The sequence below is a fragment of the Gadus macrocephalus genome, chromosome 5, assembly GCF_031168955.1.
Source record: "Gadus macrocephalus chromosome 5, ASM3116895v1".
In the NCBI taxonomy this organism is placed as follows: domain Eukaryota; kingdom Metazoa; phylum Chordata; class Actinopteri; order Gadiformes; family Gadidae; genus Gadus; species Gadus macrocephalus.
Window position 1 is genome coordinate 20,823,512 of NC_082386.1, and position 25,372 is coordinate 20,848,883.

At 47.6% G+C, this 25,372-nt stretch overlaps 1 protein-coding gene and 1 long non-coding RNA gene across 10 annotated transcripts; both read right to left on the reverse strand.

Moving 5' to 3' along the window:
- Positions 1-1,237: 1,237 nt before the first annotated feature.
- On the reverse strand, positions 1,238-10,676 carry LOC132457437 (uncharacterized). 9 transcript variants are annotated; one of them, XR_009525625.1, is made up of 14 exons: positions 10,585-10,676; positions 10,378-10,438; positions 9,384-9,444; positions 7,847-8,877; positions 4,744-7,793; positions 4,351-4,421; positions 4,207-4,274; positions 3,786-3,862; positions 3,239-3,330; positions 2,996-3,068; positions 2,642-2,787; positions 2,195-2,329; positions 1,680-1,780; positions 1,238-1,567 (listed from the first exon to the last, which is right to left on the reverse strand). It is a non-coding gene; the product is annotated as an uncharacterized LOC132457437 (long non-coding RNA). The 9 variants fall into 9 exon arrangements; XR_009525626.1 differs by lacking the exon at positions 10,585-10,676 and having other exon boundaries at positions 4,744-7,534; positions 7,605-7,793; positions 10,378-10,571; XR_009525630.1 differs by lacking the exon at positions 10,585-10,676 and having other exon boundaries at positions 2,651-2,787; positions 10,378-10,571.
- Positions 10,677-12,719: 2,043 nt separating this feature from the next.
- LOC132457196 (neuronal PAS domain-containing protein 3) lies at positions 12,720-20,525 on the reverse strand. The gene is given in 5 exon segments (XM_060051272.1): positions 12,720-18,239; positions 18,241-18,829; positions 19,284-19,399; positions 19,502-20,198; positions 20,495-20,525. Coding segments are annotated over 5 exon segments (2,409 nt in total). The 3' UTR covers positions 12,720-17,263.
- Positions 20,526-25,372: the final 4,847 nt, after the last annotated feature.

The following is a 25,372-nucleotide window of genomic DNA, read 5'->3' on the forward strand; positions in this document are numbered from 1 at the left end:
TAAGGTGAGGGGAGGTTAAGGTAGAGGGGGGGTTAAGGTGAGGGTAGAGGGGAGGTTGAGGTGAGGGTAGAGGGGGGGTTAAGGTGAGGGTAGAGGGGAGGTTAAGGTGAGGGTAGAGGGGCGGTTAAGGTGCAGGGGGGTTTAGGTTAGGGTAGAGGGAGGTTAAGGTTAGGGTAGAGGGGCAGTTAAGGTGGAGGGGGGGGTTAAGGTAGCGGGGAGGTTAAGGTGAGGGTAGAAGGGCGGTTAAGGTAGAGGGGGGGTTAAGGTGAGGGTAGAGGGGAGGTTAAGGTGAGGGTAGAGGGGAGGTTAAGGTATTTAGGGGGGTTAAGGTTAGGGTAGAGGGAGGTTAAGGTAGAGGGGGGGTTAAGGTAGCGGGGAGGTTAAGGTGAGGGTAGAGGGAGGTTAAGGTGGAGGGGGGGGGTTAAGGTGAGGTTAAGGTGGAGGGGAGGTTAGGGAGAGGTTAGAAGGGAGGTTAAGGTAGAGGGGAGGTTAAGGTAGCGGGGAGGTTAAGGTGAGGGTAGAGGGGGGGTTAAGGTAGAGGGGAGGTTGAGTTAGCGGGGAGGTTAAGGTGAGGGTAGAGGGGGGGTTGAGGTAGAGTGGAGGTTAAGGTGAGGGTAGAGGGGAGGTTAAGGTAGAGGGGGGGTTAAGGTGAGGGGAGGTTAAGGTAGAGGGGGGGTTAAGGTGAGGGGAGGTTAAGGTAGCAAGGAGGTTAAGGTAGCAAGGAGGTTAAGGTGAGGGTAGAGGGGAGATTAAGGTAGAGGGGGGGTTAAGGTGAGGTTAAGGTAGAGGGGAGGTTAAGGTAGAGGGGGGGTTAAGGTGAGGGTAGAGGGGGGGGTTAAGGTAGAGGGAGGTTAAGGTGAGGGTAGAGGGGAGGTTAAGGTAGAGTGGAGGTTAAGGTGAGGGTAGAGGGGAGGTTAAGGTAGAGGGGGGGTTAAGGTGAGGTTAAGGTAGAGGGGAGGTTAAGGTAGAGGGGGGGTTAAGGTAGAGGGGGGGTTAAGGTAGAGGGGGGGTTAAGGTAGAGGTGAGTGGAGGTTAAGGGGAGGGAAGGGGCAGTTTAAGATGAGGGCAGGTTAAAGTAGAGAAGAGGGGAGGGTAGAGGGGAGTTTAGGGTGAAGGGAGAAGGGAGGCTAAGGAAAGGGTAGATGGGGGACGTTAAGGTGAGGCTAAGGTGAGAGCAGTGGGGAGGTTGCGGTGAGAGAAAATTGTTTAACGGTAATAAAACCCCCACACAAACATGCAGAATTATAACAGAATTTATTTCATAAACACTTATTATACATTGTATGCGTTTGTGAGTGTTTGCACATTGAAACATTTTGCCAAAGCGTTAGAGCAGTTCATCGTAAACCAGCCAGGACTCAACCATCTCTCCCTAACTCTGTCCCTAACACTGAACCCTAACTCCTTGAAGGACAAGGAACACTCCCACTGCGGGAAGGAAGGAACCCCTGGTGGAACACGTTAGCATCCCAACGTGCAGCAGATGGTGACAAAGTCACGTTGTGTGAGTGTAGCAGATCCACAGGCCAGCGATGATAAGCTGTGATGAGGCACCGTTTGTTGGTCACTGAAATGTTGCCAGTCAAGAAAATGCAGTGTCACGTTAAACAGGTTATTACAACTGTAGTTAATCAACACAATATCCTAGCTCGTGTAAACTTCAGTAGAGGACTACTGACCTGAAGGGCTTCAGCTGTTTGGAGATGCAGGTGTGAAGCAGCTCAGGGTGAAACAGCTCAGGTGTGTCCTTCCCAGACTGAACACAGCTCTTCAACCGCGCCTTGCAGAAATAGATGACATGGATCACTGTCACTATTCAAAATATTCAACATTCAGTTATTTAGCAGACCCCCTCATCCAAAGAGACTTGTGATGACATGCATTCTGATGCATGTCATTACGTGTATTCTGCCTTGGGGTTGGAGCCCAGTGCCATCTGATGGAGAGCCCAACACCCCATCCTGCCCAGTACCAGCACCACCAGTACCATCTGATGGAGAGCCCAACACCCCATCCTGCCCAGTATCAGCACCACCAGTACCATCTGATGGAGCGCCCAACACCCCATCCTACCCAGTATCAGCACCACCAGTACCATCTGATGGAGAGCCCAACACCCCATCGTGCCCAGTATCAGCACCACCAGTACCATCTGATGGAGAGCCCAACACCCCATCCTGCCCAGTATCAGCACCATCAGTACCTGATTCCCCTTCAGGATGCACGGCTTCAGCTCTCTCTCCTCCGTGGTCATCCCTGTAGAGTCGGGTGTCACTCGCCCCACCAGTAGGGAGGTCCTCCAGCCGTCAGCCCCCCTCCTCGTGGAAGTCTGGGTGTAACAAACAGCGGTAGTCTGGCCTCAATGTCTGGCAACCGTCACAGTGGTAGTTCTTCTGCTCTGGTAACATGCATCAGCAGCTAGTATTTTGTGGTTTGATGGTCTGGTCGGTAGCACAGCACTGGTTTGTGCAGTCTGGTATCAGTGGTAGTTTGATGGTCTGGTAACAGAGCACTGGTTTGTGGGGTCTGTATCAGTGGTAGTTTGATGGTCTGGTAACAGAGCACCGGTACGGGCAGTCTGGTAGCAGTGGTCGTTTGCTGGAATGTCTGGGAGTAAACTACACAGTTTATGCCAACTTACGAGTAATACTTGGCGGGTAGCCTCATGGTGTTCCTCCAGATGCACGGCTCCTCCTTCAGGTCTCTGGGTTCCTGGTCCGGTGAACGCCACTAGCTGAGCCATGGGGGGTGGGCTTCATTCTTTGGAAGGCATTCTGAACTGTAGTGCTGGATGGAGTGTACAAGATGAATAGAGATTTATTTTCCTATTTGAAACCTGCCCCAACATAGATACTCTGGAATTCATCGTGTAGGACCAAGCATCTTCAGTTATTTGTAACTAAAGGAATCTAAAAGTGTGAATTCAAGAGTGCACTTCTGGTTGTCACATGACGAGATTATGAGAATTCAAGGTTGACCAACAGCTGTCATTTACCTTCCAAAGACCTCACGTAGTCCAATGGTTGTCCTCCAAGGGGATCCTGGTGGGTCCTCTGCAGCCTTCACATCTAGAAGAGAAATGACTAAGAGGCTCAATTAAAATATAAACCCAGGGACTGTTCTCAAATTAACTTTGGTCAAAAGGATGGCTGAAGAGACAGCTGTAGGAGAGGTTAAGTGGCTCGTTTAGCAACAGTAGTAGTACTCTATAGTGCGTTGAGGCGAGTGTGATAATCACCTCAGAGACGGGTGTCTTTACCCCAACGAGGGATGTCCTTCCCAGCAGGTCCTCCAGCACTGCTCCCCACTAGCTGCCCTCCACCACGGGTCCTATTCTGGACGACAAACAGGTGGTTTCACCTCCATGTCTGGTGACAAACAGGTGGTTTCACCTCCATGTCTGGTGACAAACAGGTGGTTTCACCTCCATGTCTGGTGACAAACAGGTGGTTTCACCTCCATGTCTGGTGACAAACAGGTGGTTTCACCTCCATGTCTGGTGACAAACAGGTGGTTTCACCTCCATGTCTGGTAACAAACAGGTGGTTTCACCTCCATGTCTCGTCTAACATCTGGTAACAAACACCCTTGCACTTGTAAAGCGGTAACAAATATCAAACTCTTAAGTTTACATTTCAACTTATTGAGTAATGTATAAACTATAGTGGCAGGAGCAGCAATAGGGGCAAAAACAGCCAACTACTCGGATAAGCCAAGATATTATCTCAAATCACAGCTTTGACAAAATTTCACCGAATGAAAATCAGAATTACTACCACTAAGACCTGGCCTTGGGCGTTTCAGAGCAGCTTGGTGGTCAGCCTCGGTCCCTCCTGGCGCCACACGCCTCGCCCAGGAGATCCTGTGAAGTCAGACAGCATCTTCATAAACACGTTCAGCCGTCTTTTTTCATACAGGACCTACATGTGATTCAATCTCTGAAGACAACGTGCTATAACTAAATAGCTGTGCTGTAACTTCCTAGCTTTATTTATTAACTAGAGACACACAGGGTGGCCGTCTTAAGAAAGACGAACGTCCACACACTGAAGGTACTGAACCAATCACAATCAAGCATATTCCCCGATATAAATCCTTGTAACTCAATTATAATTATTAAAATGGATGCAACATTGACACATCAGAACAAATATATTCCATAGTATCACAACAGCAAGTTAAATGACCCAATCAAACGCCACTTACACTGGTGAGCCTGGCTCCCCGCCCCGTCCTCCACGTCTACAGCCGTCCTGACCACCCTGCAGAGCTCACTTTGGGAAGGTCATAATGTTATACATGGGTTAATACGGTGGCATCAATGTGAAACCCTCCATACCAAAAGCTCACCTGTGCGGTTGGATCAACATCTTGTGCATCACAGGTTCAAGAAAGCAAGTACTGGAGCTGCGCCTCCCACACTGTTGACACAACATTCATCAGATTAAAAACAAGACATCACAACGCCAATATAACATCACACTGGGATCACATGGCAACAACCACCACAAACAGGAGGTGCTGCAGCTACTTTTAAATGCTACTCTTATGCTACAATTACCATATTTGACCAGCTGTACCATTTGATTTATGCAAATGACAACATTGAACAACTCCTATTACTTCTGAAGTCTAGTAGAGGCCACAACAACTACAGAAAGTTATTCAGCCCAAGCCCTGAAACTGAAAGTGCCCTTACCCAACCGTTAAAATGCCCTAACCCAACCGTTACAGTGCCCTTACCTAACCGTTATGAACTTCTTAGACCAGTGGTGACAGCAGGGAGGTGTGGAGGCAGACACCTGGGGACACAAGCTACAGTTACAGCTCTGTACAGTTATTTAGTCCATATTACTGTATAAGCATGTGGGACATGGTTCCATGATTTTAGCTAATGATTAATTTCATAAGGTTACCTAACTATTCACCACAAAAAAATAATAAAAAAGTAATTCCATGCATTTTGGTAGAGTTTAACTGAAACTTACAGCCCAGATATTTACCTCACTAGCAGTATCAATAGTTAATTTAATAGTAAAATTATACCTTGCCATATTCAGCTGCTGGGACGATCGTACTCCGTAGTATGAAAATGCCAAATTCTCTCCGATCTTATTCGCGACTCAAAAATGTGCGCGCAAGAATGGAGTTCGGTACGCAGTGAGAGTCAGTTGACTTAAGTACAGCGCAGTTAGCCAAGTCGCAGGTAAAATTTGGAGATAAACGCACAACAATTCAGCAACTAATGTTATGTTTTAGAATTATGTCTTACCTAAAGCACAAGACAAATTTGCCAGATGGTTAGATAGAAATCGTGTAAACACATTAGTGATGAGGTTACGCAAATGCCAATCCTGATCGTACTGCCAGATGACCCAATAGGGTACCCTCGTTAGTGATGAGGTTACGCAAATGCCAATCCTACTCGTACTGCCAGATGACCCAATAGGGTACCCTCGTTAGTGATGAGGTCACGCAAATGCCAATCCTACTCGTACTGCCAGATGACCCAATAGTGTAAACTCATTAGTGATGAATGATATTCCAACTGGAATACCAACACTCCACTGCAAACCTAACCAGCAATAAGTAACGTAACCAGCACCTCACCTTGAGCTGAACGAGGATGAAGAACTTGGGGTCCATCGTCTCATCTCACAATACAGCCAACAGACTTACCTTGAGTCGATCTAGTAGTTTGTTGCTGTTGGTTTATGTACAGAACTAGTAATTTTAACTACACAGTTCCCCCCATCCAACAATAAACAAGGCTTAGAACTGTACGCCTAACCATCATGTTTGGTAACCACAGTTAACCCGAATATCTTTAACTGACATCCCTTATCGCAGACCACTTTTGTAAATTATCTAGATATTTACAGGTATAAAGTGTATTTTTTAGAGAAACAACGTGCTAAAATAAACCATTAATCTCCCCTCCCCTTAACAGAGCTACAGACTTGAGATGCTCTTACACCTTTTGTCCACTTCCTTGCTACTCTCCAAACGTTGCATTCACATTGCATGATTGTTGCCTTACTGATCTGGGTGTGGTCTTGGTGACCAGAGATGCATGGTAGGATAATATGCCGTCTGAAGACCACAGTTCTGTAGATGTACCCCCTCAGAAGAAACCAAGTGTTCAAAGGCTGTCGTAACATCAGTTACACAAACTGGAACATCCTTCAGGACCGTGACAGGGACTCCCCAAAGAGAGACACCAAGGGTAGGATGGGAGGGCTCCAACAGTTAGCGAGTAGAATACAACCTAGCTCCTACTTGAGAGAACCATGGAGCAGATTTCAATGTTCCTCTTCATGCATCTTGAAGCCCCAGTGAGGGTTTCTTTACCTCCTCCTCTGGAGAACAGCATAACTGCAGCTTGAAGAGGACCATGGTTGGGATGTTTCCAAGGTTGGTTTCTGAATCAAGTGGACCTATAAATTATACCTCGGCCTGAGCTAGGCTTTCATCACAGCACAGAAGTCTTGCTCCACAGGGCCCGCCAGCCATCGTCCTCCGGGGTTAGGAAGGGCAGCCACGTCGCCGACTCTCATGCTTAAGTAACCATTTCCAAAGATCTTTTGGTACATTTCCAAACTTCTGTCCATCCGGAGGCCATCATCCATTGTTTCAGGCATCCATTGCTCCTTCCCATCGTAGACCTTGTTTGTCGTGACGATCTGAGCCGGTTGGCATTAATCAGTCAGTGTCTGTACCACTCAATTTGTTTCCGTGGTGATTTGGTCGGGCTGAACTCATCCAGAAACGTAGCTGAAAAGTCAAAACATATAATGGGCCTACACCTAAAGCAACAGTTTCTTGAGGGGACCAGAACCCTGGCCACGCTCACACATGTAGAACCCCATGCCGGTTAAAAGCTGACCAGGCTCACATGAACCATTTGCCAGGTTAAAAGCTGACCAAGCTCACACAAAGAACCATTTGCCAGGTTAAAAGCTGACCACTCAAACAAACCATTTGCCAGATTAAAAGCTGACCACTCACACAAACCATTTGCCAGGTTAAATGCTGACCACTCACACAAAGAACCATTTGCCAGGTTAAAAGCTGACCACTCACACAAAGAACCATTTGCCAGGTTAAAAGCTGACCACTCACACAAAGAACCATTTGCCAGGTTAAAAGCTGACCACTCACACAAAGAACCATTTGCCAGGTTAAAAGCTGACCACTCACACAAAGAACCATTTGCCAGGTTAAAAGCTGACCACTCACACAAAGAACCATTTGCCAGGTTAAAAGCTGACCACTCACACAAACCATTTGCCAGGTTAAAAGCTGACCACTCACACAAACCATTTGCCAGGTTAAAAGCTGACCACTCACACAAACCATTTGCCAGGTTAAAAGCTGACCACTCACACAAACCATTTGCCAGGTTAAAAGCTGACCACTCACACGAAGAACCATTTGCCAAATTAAAAGATGACAAATCACACAAAGAACCATTTGCCAGGTTAAAAGCTGACCACTCACACAAAGAACCATTTGCCAGGTTAAAAGCTGACCACTCACATGAACCATTTGCCAGGCTAAAAGCTGACCACTCACACGAACCATTTGCCAGGCTAAAAGCTGACCACTCACACAAAGAACCATTAGCATGTTAAAATCTGACATATAAACCCCATGCATGGTCGAACTCTGACCAGGCGCACACATGTGTGAAAGAAATACAAATTTAAGAATTTATTAACAAGCAGTATAGACAAACTATTATTTACATTTAGGACATTTGGCATTCAACACAGTTCGGGTTAGGTGTCCTTCTCCAGGAAACCTCTGCACTACACTAGGAGCAGCCAGAAATCTAATTAGCAACCTTCACTACCTCTGAGCCAAGCCGTACCCGTTATCATTCTCATCGTTGAACATTGTTCAGTACTGTCCACTGTGATGCTCAGATTCAAATCTTGCCGCTTAATGAGCCCGAGGACGGGGACAGGATTTGATGGAAGGGGGGTGAGGTAGGTGGTCTGTTGAGAAGGCCCACCCAGTGGAGGGGTGGTGGGTCTTGAACAGCAGGATCCTCTTCATCCCATCCGAGCAGCAGGCCGATGAGCCCTCTGCTGGCTCAGATGCAAGTCTTTCTCAGGGCTGTACTGCAGAGTAATGGGCGAGGCCAGCTGGGCCTGGAAGATGGGTCCCCTCAAATCAGAAAACAACCTGGAAAGACCCCAACATGGACCCATTCTGAGCTGCGATTGTGCTCTCCTCCAGCTGTGGAGGTAGAGAAACCGTCGCTATGGCTTCAAGATGTATGGAGGAGAACGTTGAAATGTGCTCCATGGTTCTCCGGTGCAGGAACCAGGTTGTGTTCTAGTTGCTGAGAGGAGGAGCCCTCACATCTTGCCCCATGCGTTTCTCCTCCGGGGAGTCCCGTCCCCATCTTGATAGACATTCCCCTTCACGTAACCGACGTGACGACGGCCTCTTAAACACTTGGTTTCCCCTGAGAGGGCACGTCGACAGAACTGTAGACTTCAGACAGCACAGTACCCTAGCATGCATCTCTGATCGCTCAGACCAGACCGCCATCAGTAAGACAACACACACGTAAAGTGATGCAAGGTTCAGGGAAGTAGTGGCGAAGTGGGCAGAAGAAAGTCTGAACACAACCCTGGAGTATGTTTATAGCTTTACCCAGAGATCCATCTAGTCGTACACCATTCATTTAGAACCTATACTGCACTACTTTTAACTATATCAATCTTCACCCATCGATCCTGACCAACCAGACCAAACAGGAGGCCAAAATGATGCCCAAAAAAAGAAAAATCTGGACTTACAGTTCGCAGTTTCTTCTTCATGGTTCAATTGGGATACTCACTGAATCTGTTTATTCTTCTTGACCTGTGAAGGAGTGCAACGAGCTGATCAGTTTCAGAGTATAAATTAACGACTGAACACAGTTGCAACATTGCTTCATGTTCCATCTAATCCCACATTTCTAGAGTCACCTACTCAAGTTAAAAAAAACAGTTCATCATTAGGCTTTTGATATGTTCAATCAACTGTTACCATGGAAGTCAGTGGGCTTCAATCTTCAAACGTATTCTAGTTAAACGTAGAAATGTCATTAAAACTTGAAACCAATATTTGCTTACCTAACCAACCCTTAAACAAAAATCCCAAAACAACCACTGATGCAACCATTAAGGGTTCAATTAATGCATGACTAGACCAACGCATTGACTCTAAACCTCTTAAATCAGCCACACAACCAACATGAACACCAACATCCACTCACACCACCCGAATAGTCCAATATCCTCGAGGAAACAGTTCACCTCCAATTACATCCAAAATTAACATCATTAAACATATCAAGTCGGCCTAGTAGATGATAAACTACTCACAGCTGCTCCAGATCTTGCGGTCCGTTTTACTTCGAAAAGTGTTCGTGACCTCGCGGTTCACCTGGAGAACAGAAGAACAAAACTATCATCAGTCACTCATAACCGGTAACCGGAACATTCCCACCACGTTGTGGTTCAAGGTCTTAACCATTATTAAGATGACCGTATACTGATCTAATAGACATTAGACTGATAACAGTTGGGGAAACCAACATATAATTTATGATAATTTACTGAACGAGACTCAGCAGCAGATGGATCAACGCAAACAGTGCGAGCCGCCACAGGTGACCTCATTGAAGACGAAGAGGGGCCCTCATTTAATTAGTGCATCATCCAATTAAAATGAGAATCAGGTAAAAAGCTAGATATATTCTATCCCATTTAACTGCAAAGATTGCTCTTCAACAATCCTCAAAGCCATGTGAATAGCTTCTAAGCAACTTATTTTGTTCACATTCAAGTCAATTCAGTTGCTCTACCGTCTATCTAGAGAGAAGAATTGTACGCCGTCATTTTCCCGCACACTTTTACACTCTTATGATGAAGGCCATTTTAAAGTTTGATTGAGGTCTCGTGCTTCCATGAGTCAAGTTTCTGCCTTTAATAGGTCCATGGTTTCTGGCAAGTCAGACTGCGGCGTGTTCCAATACTAACAGAATTCCTTCAATCATGCAATCATTTCAATGCAAACAGGTATCCAAATCAATAAGCCAATATAGGTCATAAATACATTATTTGCAATCAACTGTTTTAGGAATAGAAGACATAATATTTTGATTAAAATACTAAATAAAAATCCTTCAAAAAAGGGAAAAACCCAAACAATACAACCATGAAGGGTTCAATTAAAATGCGACTTTGCCAAGGTATCAGACACAACAGACCCATATCCACAAGGAAACACTAATTTAAAACAGTTCAACTCCAATTACATCCAGAACTAACATTATTAAACATATCAAGTCGGCTTCTTGGATGATAGACTACTCACAACTGCTCCAGATCTTGTGGTCCGTTTTACTTCGAAAAGTGTTCGTGACCTCGCGGTTCACCTGGAGAACAGAAGAACAGACCCATCATCAGTCAGTCATAACCGTTAATCGGAACATTCCCACCACGCTATGATTCAACTGCTTAACCATTATTAAGGTTACCGTATGTTGAGACATTAGAATGATAAACGGTTTGGGAGACCAACCGTTTAAGTTTAACGAGACGCAGCGACGGATAGATTGATCAATGCAAACAGACCGCGAGCCGCGACAGGTGACCTCATTACCGCGAGACGAACAGGGGCGGGTTTAGGGCGAGGCAGCGGAGCCTCCTTGGGATTTAAAAGAAAAGAAAAAAAGAAAAGCTTTACGTGATGATGAAATTATTATTACAAAATATTTCTTTTTCAAAATTATCTATGTTTAATGTGTGTTTATTACTGAATAAGCGAGTTTTGTTTTGTTTAGATAATCTGCCTATGTAGGCCTACTCCATGTAGCCTAATCCAGTGCATGTTCTATTTGAATATGTGGTTTAGTTTATTGTTCTACTAGAGCAAACACTTTAATGTGGTGTTTTGAGTTGTGCTGGGATATTGCTCAATAACATGTTTTCTCACGTGAAAGAACTTGGGAAAGTACCATTTAAATAAGATATATGTGTTAAGTTTTTATTTGCAGGCTGTTATGTGCTACTGAATCAACCAGATGGCAAAGCATAAGGTTATAAGCAAAGGGGAAGAAATGTTTATTTAAGTTATTTTAGACTACCTCGATGCATTGGTATTCCACATTGTCCCACACAAACGTAGTCTTTGTCCCGCATCTGGTGAGTTGGGATCTGGTCGCCCCTGAAGGTGCTAATGTATACGCCCACTGAGGTCTCCACCAAACCAAGCACACTAACTCACCGCAAGGGGGCAGCAGCGCACCGCTGGGCAGCAAGTTGTTGTCTGAAGGCCGTTCATTTCAGTAAGGTTGAGTCGGGCGAAACCGCATTTAAGGGAAGAGTAGACATGGAAGTGATATCATTTGCCAAACATTTTGCCAAACATGAAATTAGTCATTATTATTGGTAGTAGCATAAGCATTTTATTATTAAGATATATAATTGTAATATAATTATTATAATTATAATTATGATAATAAAAAATGTTATGATTATTTGATGAATACAAAGAAAATGTAGGCCTGCATGGTAACAGGCCGACATGACGGGTTAGGGTTAGGGTTATCTCGTCTCCTCCTCCTCCATTGACGTACTGAGTCCATGTTTCCTGAGGGGGGAGAGGTTTTCCCTCAAAGCAGCTTTATACACGCGTGGCCTCAAGCAGAGAAGATGTTCTCATGAGACGAGAACATGAATACATATAAACTGCATAGTTCACTCGTTCTGTTCAGAACATTTTGAATAGAGAGTGAACGCCTGGTTTCATCATCAGGCTGATGAAACACATGCTCTATCTCTCTCGCTCTCTCTCTCTCCCCCTCTCTCTTTCTCCCCCCCCCAGGTTAAGGGACAGACGGACAGGTTAAGAGAATGACAGACAGGTTAAGAGACAGACAGACAGGTTAAGAGACAGACAGACAGGTTAAGAGAATGACAGACAGGTTAAGAGACTGACAGACAGGTTAAGAGAATGACAGACAGGTTAAGAGACAGACAGACAGGTTAAGAGACAGACAGACAGGTTAAGAGACAGACAGACAGGTTAAGAGAATGACAGACAGGTTAAGAGACTGACAGACAGGTTAAGAGACAGAAAGACAGGTTAAGGGACAGACAGACAGGTTAAGAGACGGACAGACAGGTTAAGAGACAGACAGACAGGTTAGGAGACAGACAGGTTAAGGGACAGACAGACAGGTTAAGAGAATGACAGACAGGTTAAGAGAATGACAGACAGGTTAAGAGACAGACAGACAGGTTAGGAGACAGACAGACAGGTTAAGAGTCAGACAGACAGGTTAGGAGACAGACAGGCTAAGAGTCAGACAGACAGCGCTCCTCCTGTGATCCTCGTCGTCCGTCCTCTGATATGGCCGATTTAAAAGAATATCAAAGTATTCGTTATTCTGAATCATCATCTAACGTATCAATGTGCTCGTCTGGACGCTCTCTACCTTTGTGTCAGAGGGTGCGTGTGTGTGTGTGCGTGTGTGTGTGTGTGTGTGTGTGTGTGTGTGTGAGACACCATCCCGCACGGGCCTTCCACATGTTATTACCTGAAGACAACTGTGAAGACTATAGACATCAGGGGGCTAACTTGTATGTCTGAACCGTGTGTGTGTGTGTGTGTTTGTATGTGTGTGCGTGAAGAAAGGAGAGAAAAGGCGGGAGTAGATTGAGAGAAGTTTTATTATGAATATGGCACCTGATTGGTCAGAGCCGCGGTAGAGACAACCCCCTACGCTGCTCTGAGCCAATGAAAACCCAGGAAACGTAGAAACAAACCCTGTAGTAAAATGAAGTATGTACAGTTTGTGATTTGCAGCATTGTTCTCAAATAAACCAAGAGATGCATTGAATAATAATTAGTATCATTACTATTAACAATAATAGGAATATTATCAATAATAATAACGTTTTTATTATTTGATTAATATAAAGATAAAGTATTAAATGATAAAGAAAACGAAAACAACCAAACGCCAGGCACTCAGTTAACTTCAGTTAGTCATGTTTTCCCGGAGAGGAAATCAAATTAAATAAAAGTAGAAATGTGCCATAGTTTTTCTCTTTTTGAATATTTTAATTTGTTGGTATTTAGAACACTGTTAACATTGATAACAAGACACTCCCTTCCGTCACGTCTCCATAAAACAATCTGTATCATCTTACAATAAAGAATTAAAAACACACACACAGACTTCACAGGTAAATGAAGTGATTTTTCATATTTGTAATTCTTAAACACTATGCATTATGCATTTTGACAGCAGCTGGGATCAAGGTTTCAACTTTTAAATCACCAGTTTTAATTTTTAGACACAGACACAGAAGAACATTGAAACAGCGCGTGATTGGCTGTTTAATTTCCGTTACATGTGGGTGTATTTCCTGGTCCTGCCCACCCCCCCCCCCCACACTTCCTGGTTTTCAACCAATAGGGTCTGGCCTTTTCAGTCCCGTCATACCCGACGCATCCTTTTCTACACCAGGTAGATAATCTCAGCTCGAGAAGCCCCGGGATTAACAGATTAACCGCCCGGATCACACTGGTCCCTTAAAACACGATACGTCTGTAGTTACTGTTTTTAGTCGGTTCTGTTGTCGGTTCAGTGGTCTGTTCTGTCGTCGGTTCTGTATTCTGTTCTGTAGTCGGTTCTGTTGTCGGTTCTGTAGTCGGTTCTGTATTCTGTCCTGTAGTCGGTTGCGGAGTCGGTTCTGTCGTCTGTTCTGTCGTCGGTTCTGTATTCGGTTCTGTTGTGGGTTCTCTAGTCGGTTCTGTATTCTGTCCTGTAGTTATTCCCGTAGTCGGTTCTGTCGTCTGTGTCGTCGGTTCTGTGGTCGGTTCTGCAGTCGGTTCTGTCGTCGGTTCTGTAGTCGGTTCTGTCGTCGGTGTCGTCGGTTCTGCAGTCGGTTCTGGAGTCGGTTCTGTCGTCGGTGTCGTTGGTTCTGTTGTCGGTTCTGTCGTCGGTTCTGTAGTCGGTTCTGTCGTCGGTGTCGTTGGTTCTGTTGTCGGTTCTGTGGTCGGTTCTGTCATCGGTGTGTAGTCGGTTCTGTCGTCGGTTCTGTAGTCGGTTCTGTCGTCGTTGTCGTTGGTTCTGTGGTCGGTTCTGTGGTCGGTTCTGTGGTCGGTTCTGTCGTCGGTGTCGTTGGTTCTGTGGTCGGTTCTGTGGTCGGTTCTGTCGTCGGTAGGCTCGGCGTCGGTGTTCTCGCGTGTTTCCTGATGGACGGAAGCGTCGGGGTGGGAGGACCTTCGTACGAGCGGACGGTAAAAACACGCAAAACGCGACAAAAACGGGAGGATCGCCCCGTGACCCGGTGACCCCGAACGCACGAAACAAACTCAGTAAACATGCAGTTATTTTCCAAAACACCTATAAATATAAAAATAGATTTATAGTGCGAAATATTTTTTTCATTTTCATTTCTTTAGAAATCTTTAAAATCATCTTTGTTTGTCCTGAAATGCTGTTTTGTGATCGTTTCCCCGTGTAAACTACTGCTAGATATTATTGGTCCTGCTGGACTAGTCTGCTAGTTTAAAGAACCAATGAAATACACCCAATGCACACAAACAGCCCAAGGAACCCTGGGAAGTTTCACAGCTCGTGACTCGCGTTCCCAAAAAGAAAGACTACACCTAAAATGCTACGTTTGGCTTTTCATCTTTTACGTCTAGAATGTAAATAGTGTTAGCTATCGGTTTATTATTCGTCATTACCAAAAACTACAGTTCCCAGAATTCCTTAGTGGCAAAATGGCTCGGTAAACCTTTGAGCTAGATAAGAATGTTTTCATCTCTGAGAGAAGGAGAGAGCGCGAGAAAGAGGACAAGAGGTCGTATCGACTACACAACGGCTAAAAGCAACGAGAGAGACGAGAGAAGAGTAAAAAACAGAGTCTACAAAGACGAAGGAAGCAGCAAAAGAGGTGGACTCTACGTTAAAAAGGCCACCGACACCAAGTCCACAAACCTCCACTTTACACTAAGACTGCAGCGAGGGCGGAGCGGGAGGAGGGGGCGGGGGGAGGAGCGGGGGGAGGAGGAGCACACAGAGACGCAGACAGCAACAGTAGCTCAGTATATTCTGCATATAGTCAACACACAGTTTCCATGGAACACGAACACAGTCACGTTACGGCCCCCGGGGGGCGCTGCCTCGGCGGAGCAACTTCATTATTACTTCTTTTCTTTTTTTCTTTACCAAAAAAGGTTAAAAGTTTGAAAACAAACGATTCACAGTGCTTTGAACACCAAACTTTAAACGTTACCAGTCAACATGTTTTTGGTAGAAGGAAATGTACACAGTGGGCGTGGAAGGACTTCCTGCTCTCCACCCGTCATAGAGATATATTTCTAGATCTACACCTAGATCTAGGTTCTTAAATGGTGTCATTGACTGATTGAAAATGCACATGTTTATTACAATCTCCTTATTGATTATTGATATGTGATCATAGAGTCCTTAGAGATGACCGAGGAAGAGCGGATTATCAGGAACATCTGGAGGTGATTCCGGTTCAGGAAAAAGGAGGTGAAGAAGGAAGTGAGGAGGAGCAGGAGGAGGAGCACAGGTCAGAGAACAGGAGCCGGTCAAGGTTTTCAACATTCATTTTTCAAGTTAGCGACGCTAGCTAATTAGCCTCAGTCTCACTGAGGATCAAAGTGATCGAGTTAGAAAAAGACGACACAAAAAACACAACCCTCCAATCAGCTCTCCCGTGTTGTCACGGCGACCCTCCGGGCCCAATCTGATTCATCCTGTCAGAGAAGGAGGCGGGGCCTATGGGAACATGGAGACGTGATTGGAGGCTTAACTTTCCTGAAGGGGGGTGGGGGTGGGGGGTGTATGATACATTACTCTAAACCCCCAGAAACTGATCCTGTCCCAAGCTGTGGGCTAACATGAGGAGAGAGGAGAACGAGAGAAGAGAGAGGAGAGAGGAGAGGAGGGAGAGGAGAGGAGAGGAGAGAGGAGAGGAGGGAGAATAGGAGAGAGGAGAGAGGAGGGAGGAGAGAGGAGAGGGGAGAGGAGAGGAGAGGAGAGGAGAGGAGAGGAGAGGAGAGGAGAGGAGGGAGAATAGGAGAGAGGAGAGGAGAGAGGAGAGGAGAGGTGGTGTTAATATTGGAGCAGGAGAATAAAGGAGACCATAGGAGGAGACAAGATGAGCAGAGATGAGCTGGAGGAGAGAGGAGGAGGAGGAGAGATGAGGAGGAGGAGAGAGGAGGAGACAGTAGGAGACAGGAGGAGGAGGAGAACAGGGGTATGGAGGGCGACAGCTGAGCGAGGATCTTCTAACATTCTATCACAGCCGGAGCCCGGTGATCATTGCTTTTCTTCATGTTTGATTTGTAAGTAAAGTCTGAGCTAGAAGATTAATCTTTCATAAAAAAAAGTCAGGTGTACGTGGTGGATAAATAAACCCCCAAGACGCGTCCTTCCAGACGGGAGTCCCTTCTGTCTCCTGCCCTGTACACAGTGAAGGTCTGCATGAGGTCTGACCCAGACCGGACCCGACCGGACCCGACCGGACTGGAGGTCTCGGCCCACTGGATCAGACCGGATTCTTCAGCTGAAGACGAGCCACAGATTCTGTCGTCTTTTTCGTTTGTTTTGAGAGAAAAATCACATTGCTGAAGAAAGAGAGCGAGAGAGACATGAGATAGAGTGAGGGACGTGGTAGAGAGAGGGAGGGAGAGAGAGAGAGAGAGAGAGAGAGAGAGAGAGAGAGAGAGACATGAGATAGAGAGAGGGACGTGGTAGAGAGGGAGGGAGAGAGAGAGAGAGAGAGAGAGAGAGAGAGAGACTTGATCGATTGAGAGACATGTGAGAGAGAGATTGGGAGAGAGAGAGAGAGAGAGAGAGAGAGATGTGTTAGAGAGAGAGAGATGTGCTAGAGAGAGAGAGACATGTAGATAGAGAGAGTGACATGCATGAGGGAGAGGAGGAGAGAGAGAGAAATTAAGAGTCATAGTCTCCGATTCAAAGTGCTTGAGTTCATCTCTTCCAGAAACAGACCAACACAGAGATGACGTCACCAAGTCTCTTCCCATTGGACACAGTCGTCCCCAAGTCTCTTCCCATTGGACACAGTCGTCCCCAAGTCACTTCCCATTGGACACAGTCGTCCCCAGGTCTCTTCCGATTGGACACAGTCGTCCCCAGGTCTCTTCCCATTGGAGGGGGTGGAGGAGCACAGTGCGGCGGTCTCTTCTAGTCCTCCTTCCTCTCCAGGGCACTCTGCGAGCTGTGGATCCCGTTGCCGTAGACGGGGAACGGCAGCGCCGAGAACAGCCCCTCCCCGGGGCTGAACACGTTGGTCGCCGTGGGCAACTGGCCCCCGCCCCCGTTGGCGCCCGTGGCGACGGCGTTGGGCGAGGCCCCGGCGAAGGGCCCGGCGGCGGCCGAGGCGGCGGCCACGGAGGCGGCGGCCGTCATGTTGAGCCGGTGCACGTGGTGGTACAGCAGCTCCATGGGGGTCTTGGGGTCCAGGCCGAAGCCCGACCCGTCCACGAAGGCGGCGTTAGGCAGGAGGCCCCCCGGGGCCCCGCCCAGGCTGACCTCGGCCGGGGCGTAGCGGATGGTGCCGGTGGTGTAGACGCGGGAGGGGGCGGGGCTGCTGGCGGTCAGCGAGACCCCCGACACGCGGTGGACCAGCGGGAGCACCAGGTTCCCCTGCAGCCCCCCCGAGTACAGCAGGGAGGAGGAGGAGGAGGAGGAGGAGGAGGAGGAGGAGGAGCTGGTGGGCGTGGCCTGCTGCTTGTCCCGGGGCGAGGAGGAGAGGGGCGGGGACAGGGGGTCCGAGGAGGAGGAGGAGGCGGAGCTAGAGGGAGGGGCTAAGCTGGCAGCGGCGGGAGGGGCCGAGCCGCCGTTGTAGGGGGGCTTCCTCCCGGCCCCGCCCTCGGCGCCCAGGGGGGTGAGCACGGAGTCGGGGAGGACCCCCTGCAGGGCGGGCCCCGGGGGGGAGGCATAGGGGTCCGGGGCCGGCTTGGGCATGCTGTAGGGGGGCTCGTTACGGGAGATCTCCCGGTTGGGGGGGTAGTTCCAGATGCTGCTGTCGTTGTCGAAGTTGATTGGCTCCGACATCTCCGTCTTGATCTTCAGCACGCCGCCCCCGCCCGCCGCCCCCCCCGCTGCCCGGGGAGCCCGACGGGGGGGACAGGAGGTAGGCGGAGCCCGCCGTGGGCTCGGCCAATGGCGTGGCGTCGCCCATAGCGACGGGGCTGGGCGTGGCGGAGGAGAGGCGGGGCCTGCGGCCGCGCGTCTCGTCCCACCTCTGCTTTTTCCTCCTCTTCCTCTTCTTCATCAGACGGACCCCCGGCGAGCTCAGCCCTTCCTCCGTCAGGTCGGGGCACCCGTCCCCCACCTCCTCCTCCTCCTCCTCCTCCTCCTCTTCCTCAGACGAGGAGGACTGGGCGGGGAGGCGCTGGTCCCCCTCCCCGTAGTGCTCCACCTTGATATGGAGCCCCCCCCCGGCTAACAGGCTGCCCATCACCTCCAGACCCCCCAGCCGCGCTCCTCCTCCTCCTCCTCCTCCTCCTCCTCCTCCCTGGTCCTCCTGCTCCATCTCCAGCTCCCCATCCGAGGCGTCCAGGCTGTCGTCACTCTCCTGGCTCTCCGCGTTGCTGGAGCTGTCGCCCTCTTCCTGACGCCTCACTTCCTGTGCCACGGGGGGCTGTGATTGGCCGGTCTGCTGCAGGCGTTTGCTGTCGGCTCCGGCCTCCTCGGTGCGTTCTGGTTGGCTGGCCGGCTTCCCACCTGACCTGGGGTGGTCGTTGTCTGAGGAGCACAGGTTTTACCACACACATGTTGAGTGTGTGTGTGTGTGTGTGTGTGTGTGTGTGTGTGTGTGTGTGTGTGTATGTGTTTGGTGTATGTTCGTTGACTGTGTGTGGTGTGTGTGGTGTGTCTTTGGTGTGTGTTTAGTGTGTATGTGTGCGTGCGAGTGTGTGTGTGTTGTATGTGTGTGTGTGTGTGTGCGTGTGTGGTGTGTGTATTTTTGTGTGTTGGTTTGTGTGTGAAATGTGTATGCGTGTGTGTTTTGATGTGTGTGTGGTTGGTGTGTGCCTGTGTGTGGTGTGTGTGGGTTGTATGTGTGGTTCATGGGTGTGTGATATGTGTATGTGTGTGTGTTTGGTGTGTATGTGTGCTTGGTGTGTGTGGTGTGTGTGTGTGTGTGTGTGTGTGTGTGTGTGTGTGTGTGTGTGTGTGTGTGTGTGTGAGCCATCCTTACCAGAGACGTCCTTGGCCTCAGAGTCCGAGTCTGAGCTCTCCGAGGACTCTGAGGCCTTCTGTGGGAGGTCTGGGAGCTGGGCCACGTCCATCGGGATGTCCTTACACTCCCGGTTGCTATGGGGACCCAAAGATAGCGGCCGATTAGTATCAAGTTTAAGTAACTTTATTTTGTACCCAGAGGTCAATTTTGTTTGCAGTATAGATGTGACCTCTGACCTCAGGACGTAGTTGACCCAGATGATGTTCTTGTCGCTGGCGTTCTTGTTGTTGATGGCGATGGTCGCGCAGGACTGGATCCAGATGTAGCCGCTGTTCCTTTGGATCCAGCGGTAGTACTTAGTCACACACTGTCCCTTGTTCAGCACTAGTGGGGACACAAGCATAATAGGACTTAGTGGGGACATGAACAGAGTCACACACTGTTCCTTGTTCAGCACGAGTGGGGACACCAACAGAGTCACACACTGCCCCTTGTTCAGCACTAGTGGGGACACAAGCATAATAGGACTTAGTGGGGACATGAACAGAGTCACACACTGTCCCTTGTTCAGCAATAGTGGGGACACAAACAGAGTCACACACTGTCCCTTGTTCAGCACGAGTGGGGACATGAACAGAGTCAAACACTGTCCCTTGTTCAGCACGAGTGGGGACATGAACAGAGTCACACACTGTCCCTTGTTCAGCACTAGTGGGGACACAAACAGAGTCAAACACAGTCCCTTGTTCAGCACGAGTGGGGACACAAACAGAGTCAAACACTGTCCCTTGTTCAGCATGAGTGGGGACACGAACAGAGTCACACACTGTCCCTTGTTCAGCACGAGTGGGGACATGAACAGAGTCACACACTGTCCCTTGTTCAGCACGAGTGGGGACATGACCAGAGTCACACACTGCCCCTTGTTCAGCACTAGTGGGGACACAAACAGAGTCACACACTGTCCCTTGTTCAGCACTAGTACAACATAAAAATAAGTGCATAAAGGGGTAGTTTAAGGGGAGTAAGGGAGGAGACAGTGGGAATAGAGGTCAGCAGTACTTAGTCACACACTGTCTCTTGCTCAGCACTATGGGGACATAAACATAGCCAGACTTAGTGGGGACATATACAAAGTAGTATTTAATGAATAGTATTATACGTTGCATAATATAATATACAGAGTAGTATTATACTATATACATATTATTATTTAGTCACACACCGACCCATAATAATCACTAATAGGGACCCAGCCATCGTGCCAACACACAGGATAGAGAGCGAGAAAGAGATTGTGATGGAGAGACAGGAAGTAGATCAGATGTCATGTGACAGCTGTTGCCGCGCTCGTTAAACACATCCACATGTTGCCAGCGCGTGTGTCGTGGGCCTGGCTTCTGAATATATTAAAATTTAATTGAATTCAATGAAACCCGATTCAATTTAATATTACTTAATAGAATTGAATGAAATACAAATAAATATGATATATATTAAGAGTAAAAAATAAAGAGAATAGAATAAAATATATTAAATAGATATGGGAGACAGCTTCATGAATTAATGTTAATGTTTTTATTTGGCCTCATTATTAATATTGTATTGCAAATAATGAGGATAATAACATTTTTAAGTTATTATTATATCTGTTTATGAGCTTCAATGGTACTTTGTACTACATGCTATTTGTATTTAAAGGACTATTAGGTAGAAAGAATGCATGCAAAATACTACAGGTATTAACCATAGTTTAGATATTTAAAATATTGTATAAATCTAAACTAATATATATGTATGTATGTGTTCAAAGGGACAAAGTATGAAAGGGTAATTGAAAGAAAACTTTGGCTTTAGTTTACTATACACCTGCATCATGTACTGCAATTATTCAAGGCCCCTGTTATTGAATCATCAATATAAATAACGTAATTAGGAAAATATCCTTCATCATTCAAATATCTTAATGGTTAAAATCGCATTTTCAAATATCCTATATTAATAAATTAACTTAGATGATTAAAATAGCATTATAAAAATAACCGATATCTTTCAAATATAAAAGATCATAGATCATTAATGTTCTAGATTATAAAACGATCCTCATTAATACAGTTATGCATGGATTAATTATTAGTTAATTCCCTGCTGCATTGTTTTAACCAGCGATGGCAACACGATGAATTTTGTTTATTGCTTGAAAAATGCTCTACAACGTCATCATTAATTAAACGAAAATACATATAATCAGTTTAAATATAAATTCGTAACAGTTGAAGAGTTACAAGGAATAAGGGTGATAACAAATGAAACTATCACGGGTATATTATTGACATAAAAGCCCGACAGAGGGTTTGGTGTTGTGCTTATCCTCGGCCATTAGGGGGTGCTGTGACACCGTGTGCCGGCTTGCGGGGGGCCACTCTGTCGTGGACAAAGTGCTGCGATAAATCCCGGCTAAATGAACCACTAAATGGTTATCTCAACCAGTACGCACTGACATTAATCAGAGGCCACTCACACACAGAAGGACAGTGCATTCATACTCCTTCCCTTCATTTAATTATGGATACAAACAGGCTTTCCATCGCAGAGGAGAGAGGGAGAGAGATAGAGGGAGACACTGGGGGAGAGGAAGAGAGAGAGAGAGAGAGAGAGAGAGAGAGAGAGAGAGAGAGAGAGAGAGAGAGAGAGAGAGAGAGAGAGAGAGAGAGAGAGAGAGAGAGAGAGAGAGAGAGAGAGAGAGATATCGAGATATCGAGTGAGAGAGAGAGGGGGTTGGTGATTAAGAACTATTAGCAGCTAATAGTATTGTTTAAAATGGTCTCCCCTGGGCTCAGTAGGGACTGGTCTTAGATCAGAGAGCGAGAGAGAGAGAGAGAGAGAGAGAGAGAGAGAGAGAGAGAGAGAGAGAGAGACAAAGAGAGAGACAGAAGTGGAGAGATACAGGATAGAGACAGAGAGAGAGGGGTGGGGGAAGGAGGACAGGAAAGAGAGAGAGCCGGAGAGAGACAGGAAAGAGACAGAGAGAGGGAGAGAGAGAGAGAGAGAGACAGGAAAGAGAGAGAGAGAGACAGGAAAGAGACAGAGAGAGAGAGAGGGAGAGGGAGAGGGAGAGAGAGAGAGAGAGAGAGAGAGAGAGAGAGAGAGTATAACTAGTGTGTTAAGGCAGAGATGTAGAGATCACATCACCTTGAATGTGTCCTTCCTTTGTTTGTACAGCAGAGTAAATAACGACACACACACACACACACACATTTGCACCCACGCACACACATGCTTACGCTCACACACGGCTGGGTATGTAAATGAGCCAGGCGGTCTCTGGAGTTTAATCGAGTGGAGGAGGACCTCAGTGGGGACACGTGACTCCTGCTGTCACGCGGTCAGACCTGTCCGTTGTCCAGCAGATGCTTTCATGTCCGGTGGTTTAGTGCTCAGAGACAGTAAAGAGAAGCTCTCTCCTGGGTCCTCGGTCACAGGTCTGGTCCCCACAACCCCTCAGCAACCCCCCCAACCCGGCCTGGTACGACGCACCACCGTAACGTCAACACATAACATCAACACACTACGGTAACGTCAACACAGCCCCGTAACGTCAACACAGCCCCGTAACGTCAACACACTACGGTAACGTCAACACACCACCGTAACGTCAACGCAGCCCCGTAACGTCAACACACCCCCGTAACGTCAACACACCCCCGTAACGTCAACACAGCCCCGTAACGTCAACACACCCCCGTAACGTCAACACACCCCCGTAACGTCAACGCAGCCCCGTAACGTCAACACACCCCCGTAAAGTCAACACACCCCCGTAACGTCAACACACCACCGTAACGTCAACACACCCCCGTAACGTCAACACACCCCCGTAACGTCAACACACTACGTTAACGTCAACACCCCTCCGTAACGTCAACACACCTCCGTAACGTCACCACGTAACGTCAACACACCCCCATAAAGTCAACACACCACCGTAAAGTCAACACACCACCGTAACGTCAACACACCGTAACGTCAACACACCGTAACGTCAACACACCTCCGTAACGTCAACACACTACGTTAACGTCAACACCCCTCCGTAAAGTCAACACACCCCCGTAAAGTCAACACATCACCGTAACGTCTACACACCACCGTAACGTCAACACACCTCCGTAAAGTTAACACACCTCCGTAACGTCAACACACCGTAACGTCAACACCCCCCCGTAAAGTTAACACACCTCCGTAACGTCAACACACCGTAACGTCAACACACCTCCGTAACGTCAACACACCTCCGTAACGTCAACACACCTCCGTAACGTCAACACACCTCCGTAACGTCAACACACCCCCGTAACGTCAACACACCACCGTAACGTCCACACACCACCGTAACGTCAACACACCCCCGTAACGTCAACACACCCCCGTAACGTCAACACACCACCGTAACGTCAACACACCACCGTAACGTCAACACACCCCCGTAACGTCAACACACCCCCGTAACGTCCACACACCACCGTAACGTCAACACAGCCCCGTAACGTCAACACACCCCCGTAAACGTCCACACACCACCGTAACGTCCACACACCACCGTAACGTCAACACACCACCGTAACGTCAACACACCTCCGTAACGTCAACACACCTCCGTAACGTCAACACACCGTAACGTCAACACACCTCCGTAACGTCAACACACCGTAACGTCAACACACCCCCGTAACGTCCACACACCACCGTAACGTCAACACACCACCGTAACGTCAACACACCCCCGTAACGTCAACACACCATCGTAACGCCACACACCATCGTAACGTCAACACACCACCGTAACGTCCACACACCACCGTAACGTTCTAGTTCTAGCAGAACCTCTGGGAGGTACGGCATAGAGCCCGGGCCGAGGACTGACGACTGAAGGTGGGCGGAGTTATGCCGGGCTTCCTTATTGGCTACGGAAGAGAAACCGATACAGCGGATGGCCTGATGAATGAAGCTTCCAGAAGGGGAGTCCACGACTGCTTACTACTTCCAGTTTGTGTTCGCTGTTATTGCCCAATCACGAATCACAGATCCCTGCCCCTTGCGATAGGATTGCTTTAAACAAATAGCAGGTGAAAGAAAGAGAAACTCTTTCAGCCCGGATTTTGTGGACAACCTGTTATTTTTCTAGGTTGTCCACAAACTCCGGACTGACCAGCGCCCACTGATTCAAAAGACCAAAGCTTTATTTTCATGTTTCTATTTGCGGACTGTTACTGTAAATGCTCCAAAGAAATGTTGTCTCCCCCCTGTCTCTCCCCCTCCCTCAAACAAAAAGTTTGCCGTCCTTCTTGGATGTCCTAGTTAATAGTTATGATAATAAATGTTATTGATAACACACCTTAAATCAAACAAATGATTTCGAATCAACCCGTGGCTTGTACCACTGCCACTTCTGCTACTTATTTGTACTTATTTGTGCTCGTTGAGCAACCCAGCCCAAGAGTCGATTACTGTGTACAATAAGATAATAAGATGTAATGAAAGTAATTCCGACTCTGATTGAGGTTGGGTGCGTTCAGTCCTGCTGTATGTTCTCCTCCAGCTCTGTGCAGGTGGAGGACGCGGCGCTTTGGAGAGCAATGAGGCCGGTTCAGGCGGTTTACAGCAACAGCCCTTGGAGAGTCTTGGAGAGAGCGGATGATCAAAGAACGCCAAATTAAAAGCCTTTAGAAGCCGGCTCTACGCTTCAGCTAGAGATCATCAAATAGAATATCCTAGTAACCAGGGTCGAGTCCACAGTTTAGACCTGAACTCCGACGTGTGTGTGTGCGTTAATTTCTAAGTGTTTGTGTGTTTTCATGTGTGGCGGTTGTGTGTTTGTGTGTGTGTATGTGTGAGTTTGTTCATGTAGAGTAGCTCAGGAGGTAGAGCAGTTGTCTTTTAACCGAAAGGTTGTTTGTTCGATCCCCATCTCCTCCTAGTTGAGAGTTGAGGTGTCCCTGAGCGAGACACTTAACCCTAACTGCTCCTGACGAGCTGGCTGTCGCCTTGCATGGTTGACTCTGCCGTCGGTGTGTCAATGTGTGTATTAACCGATGTAAGTCGCTTTG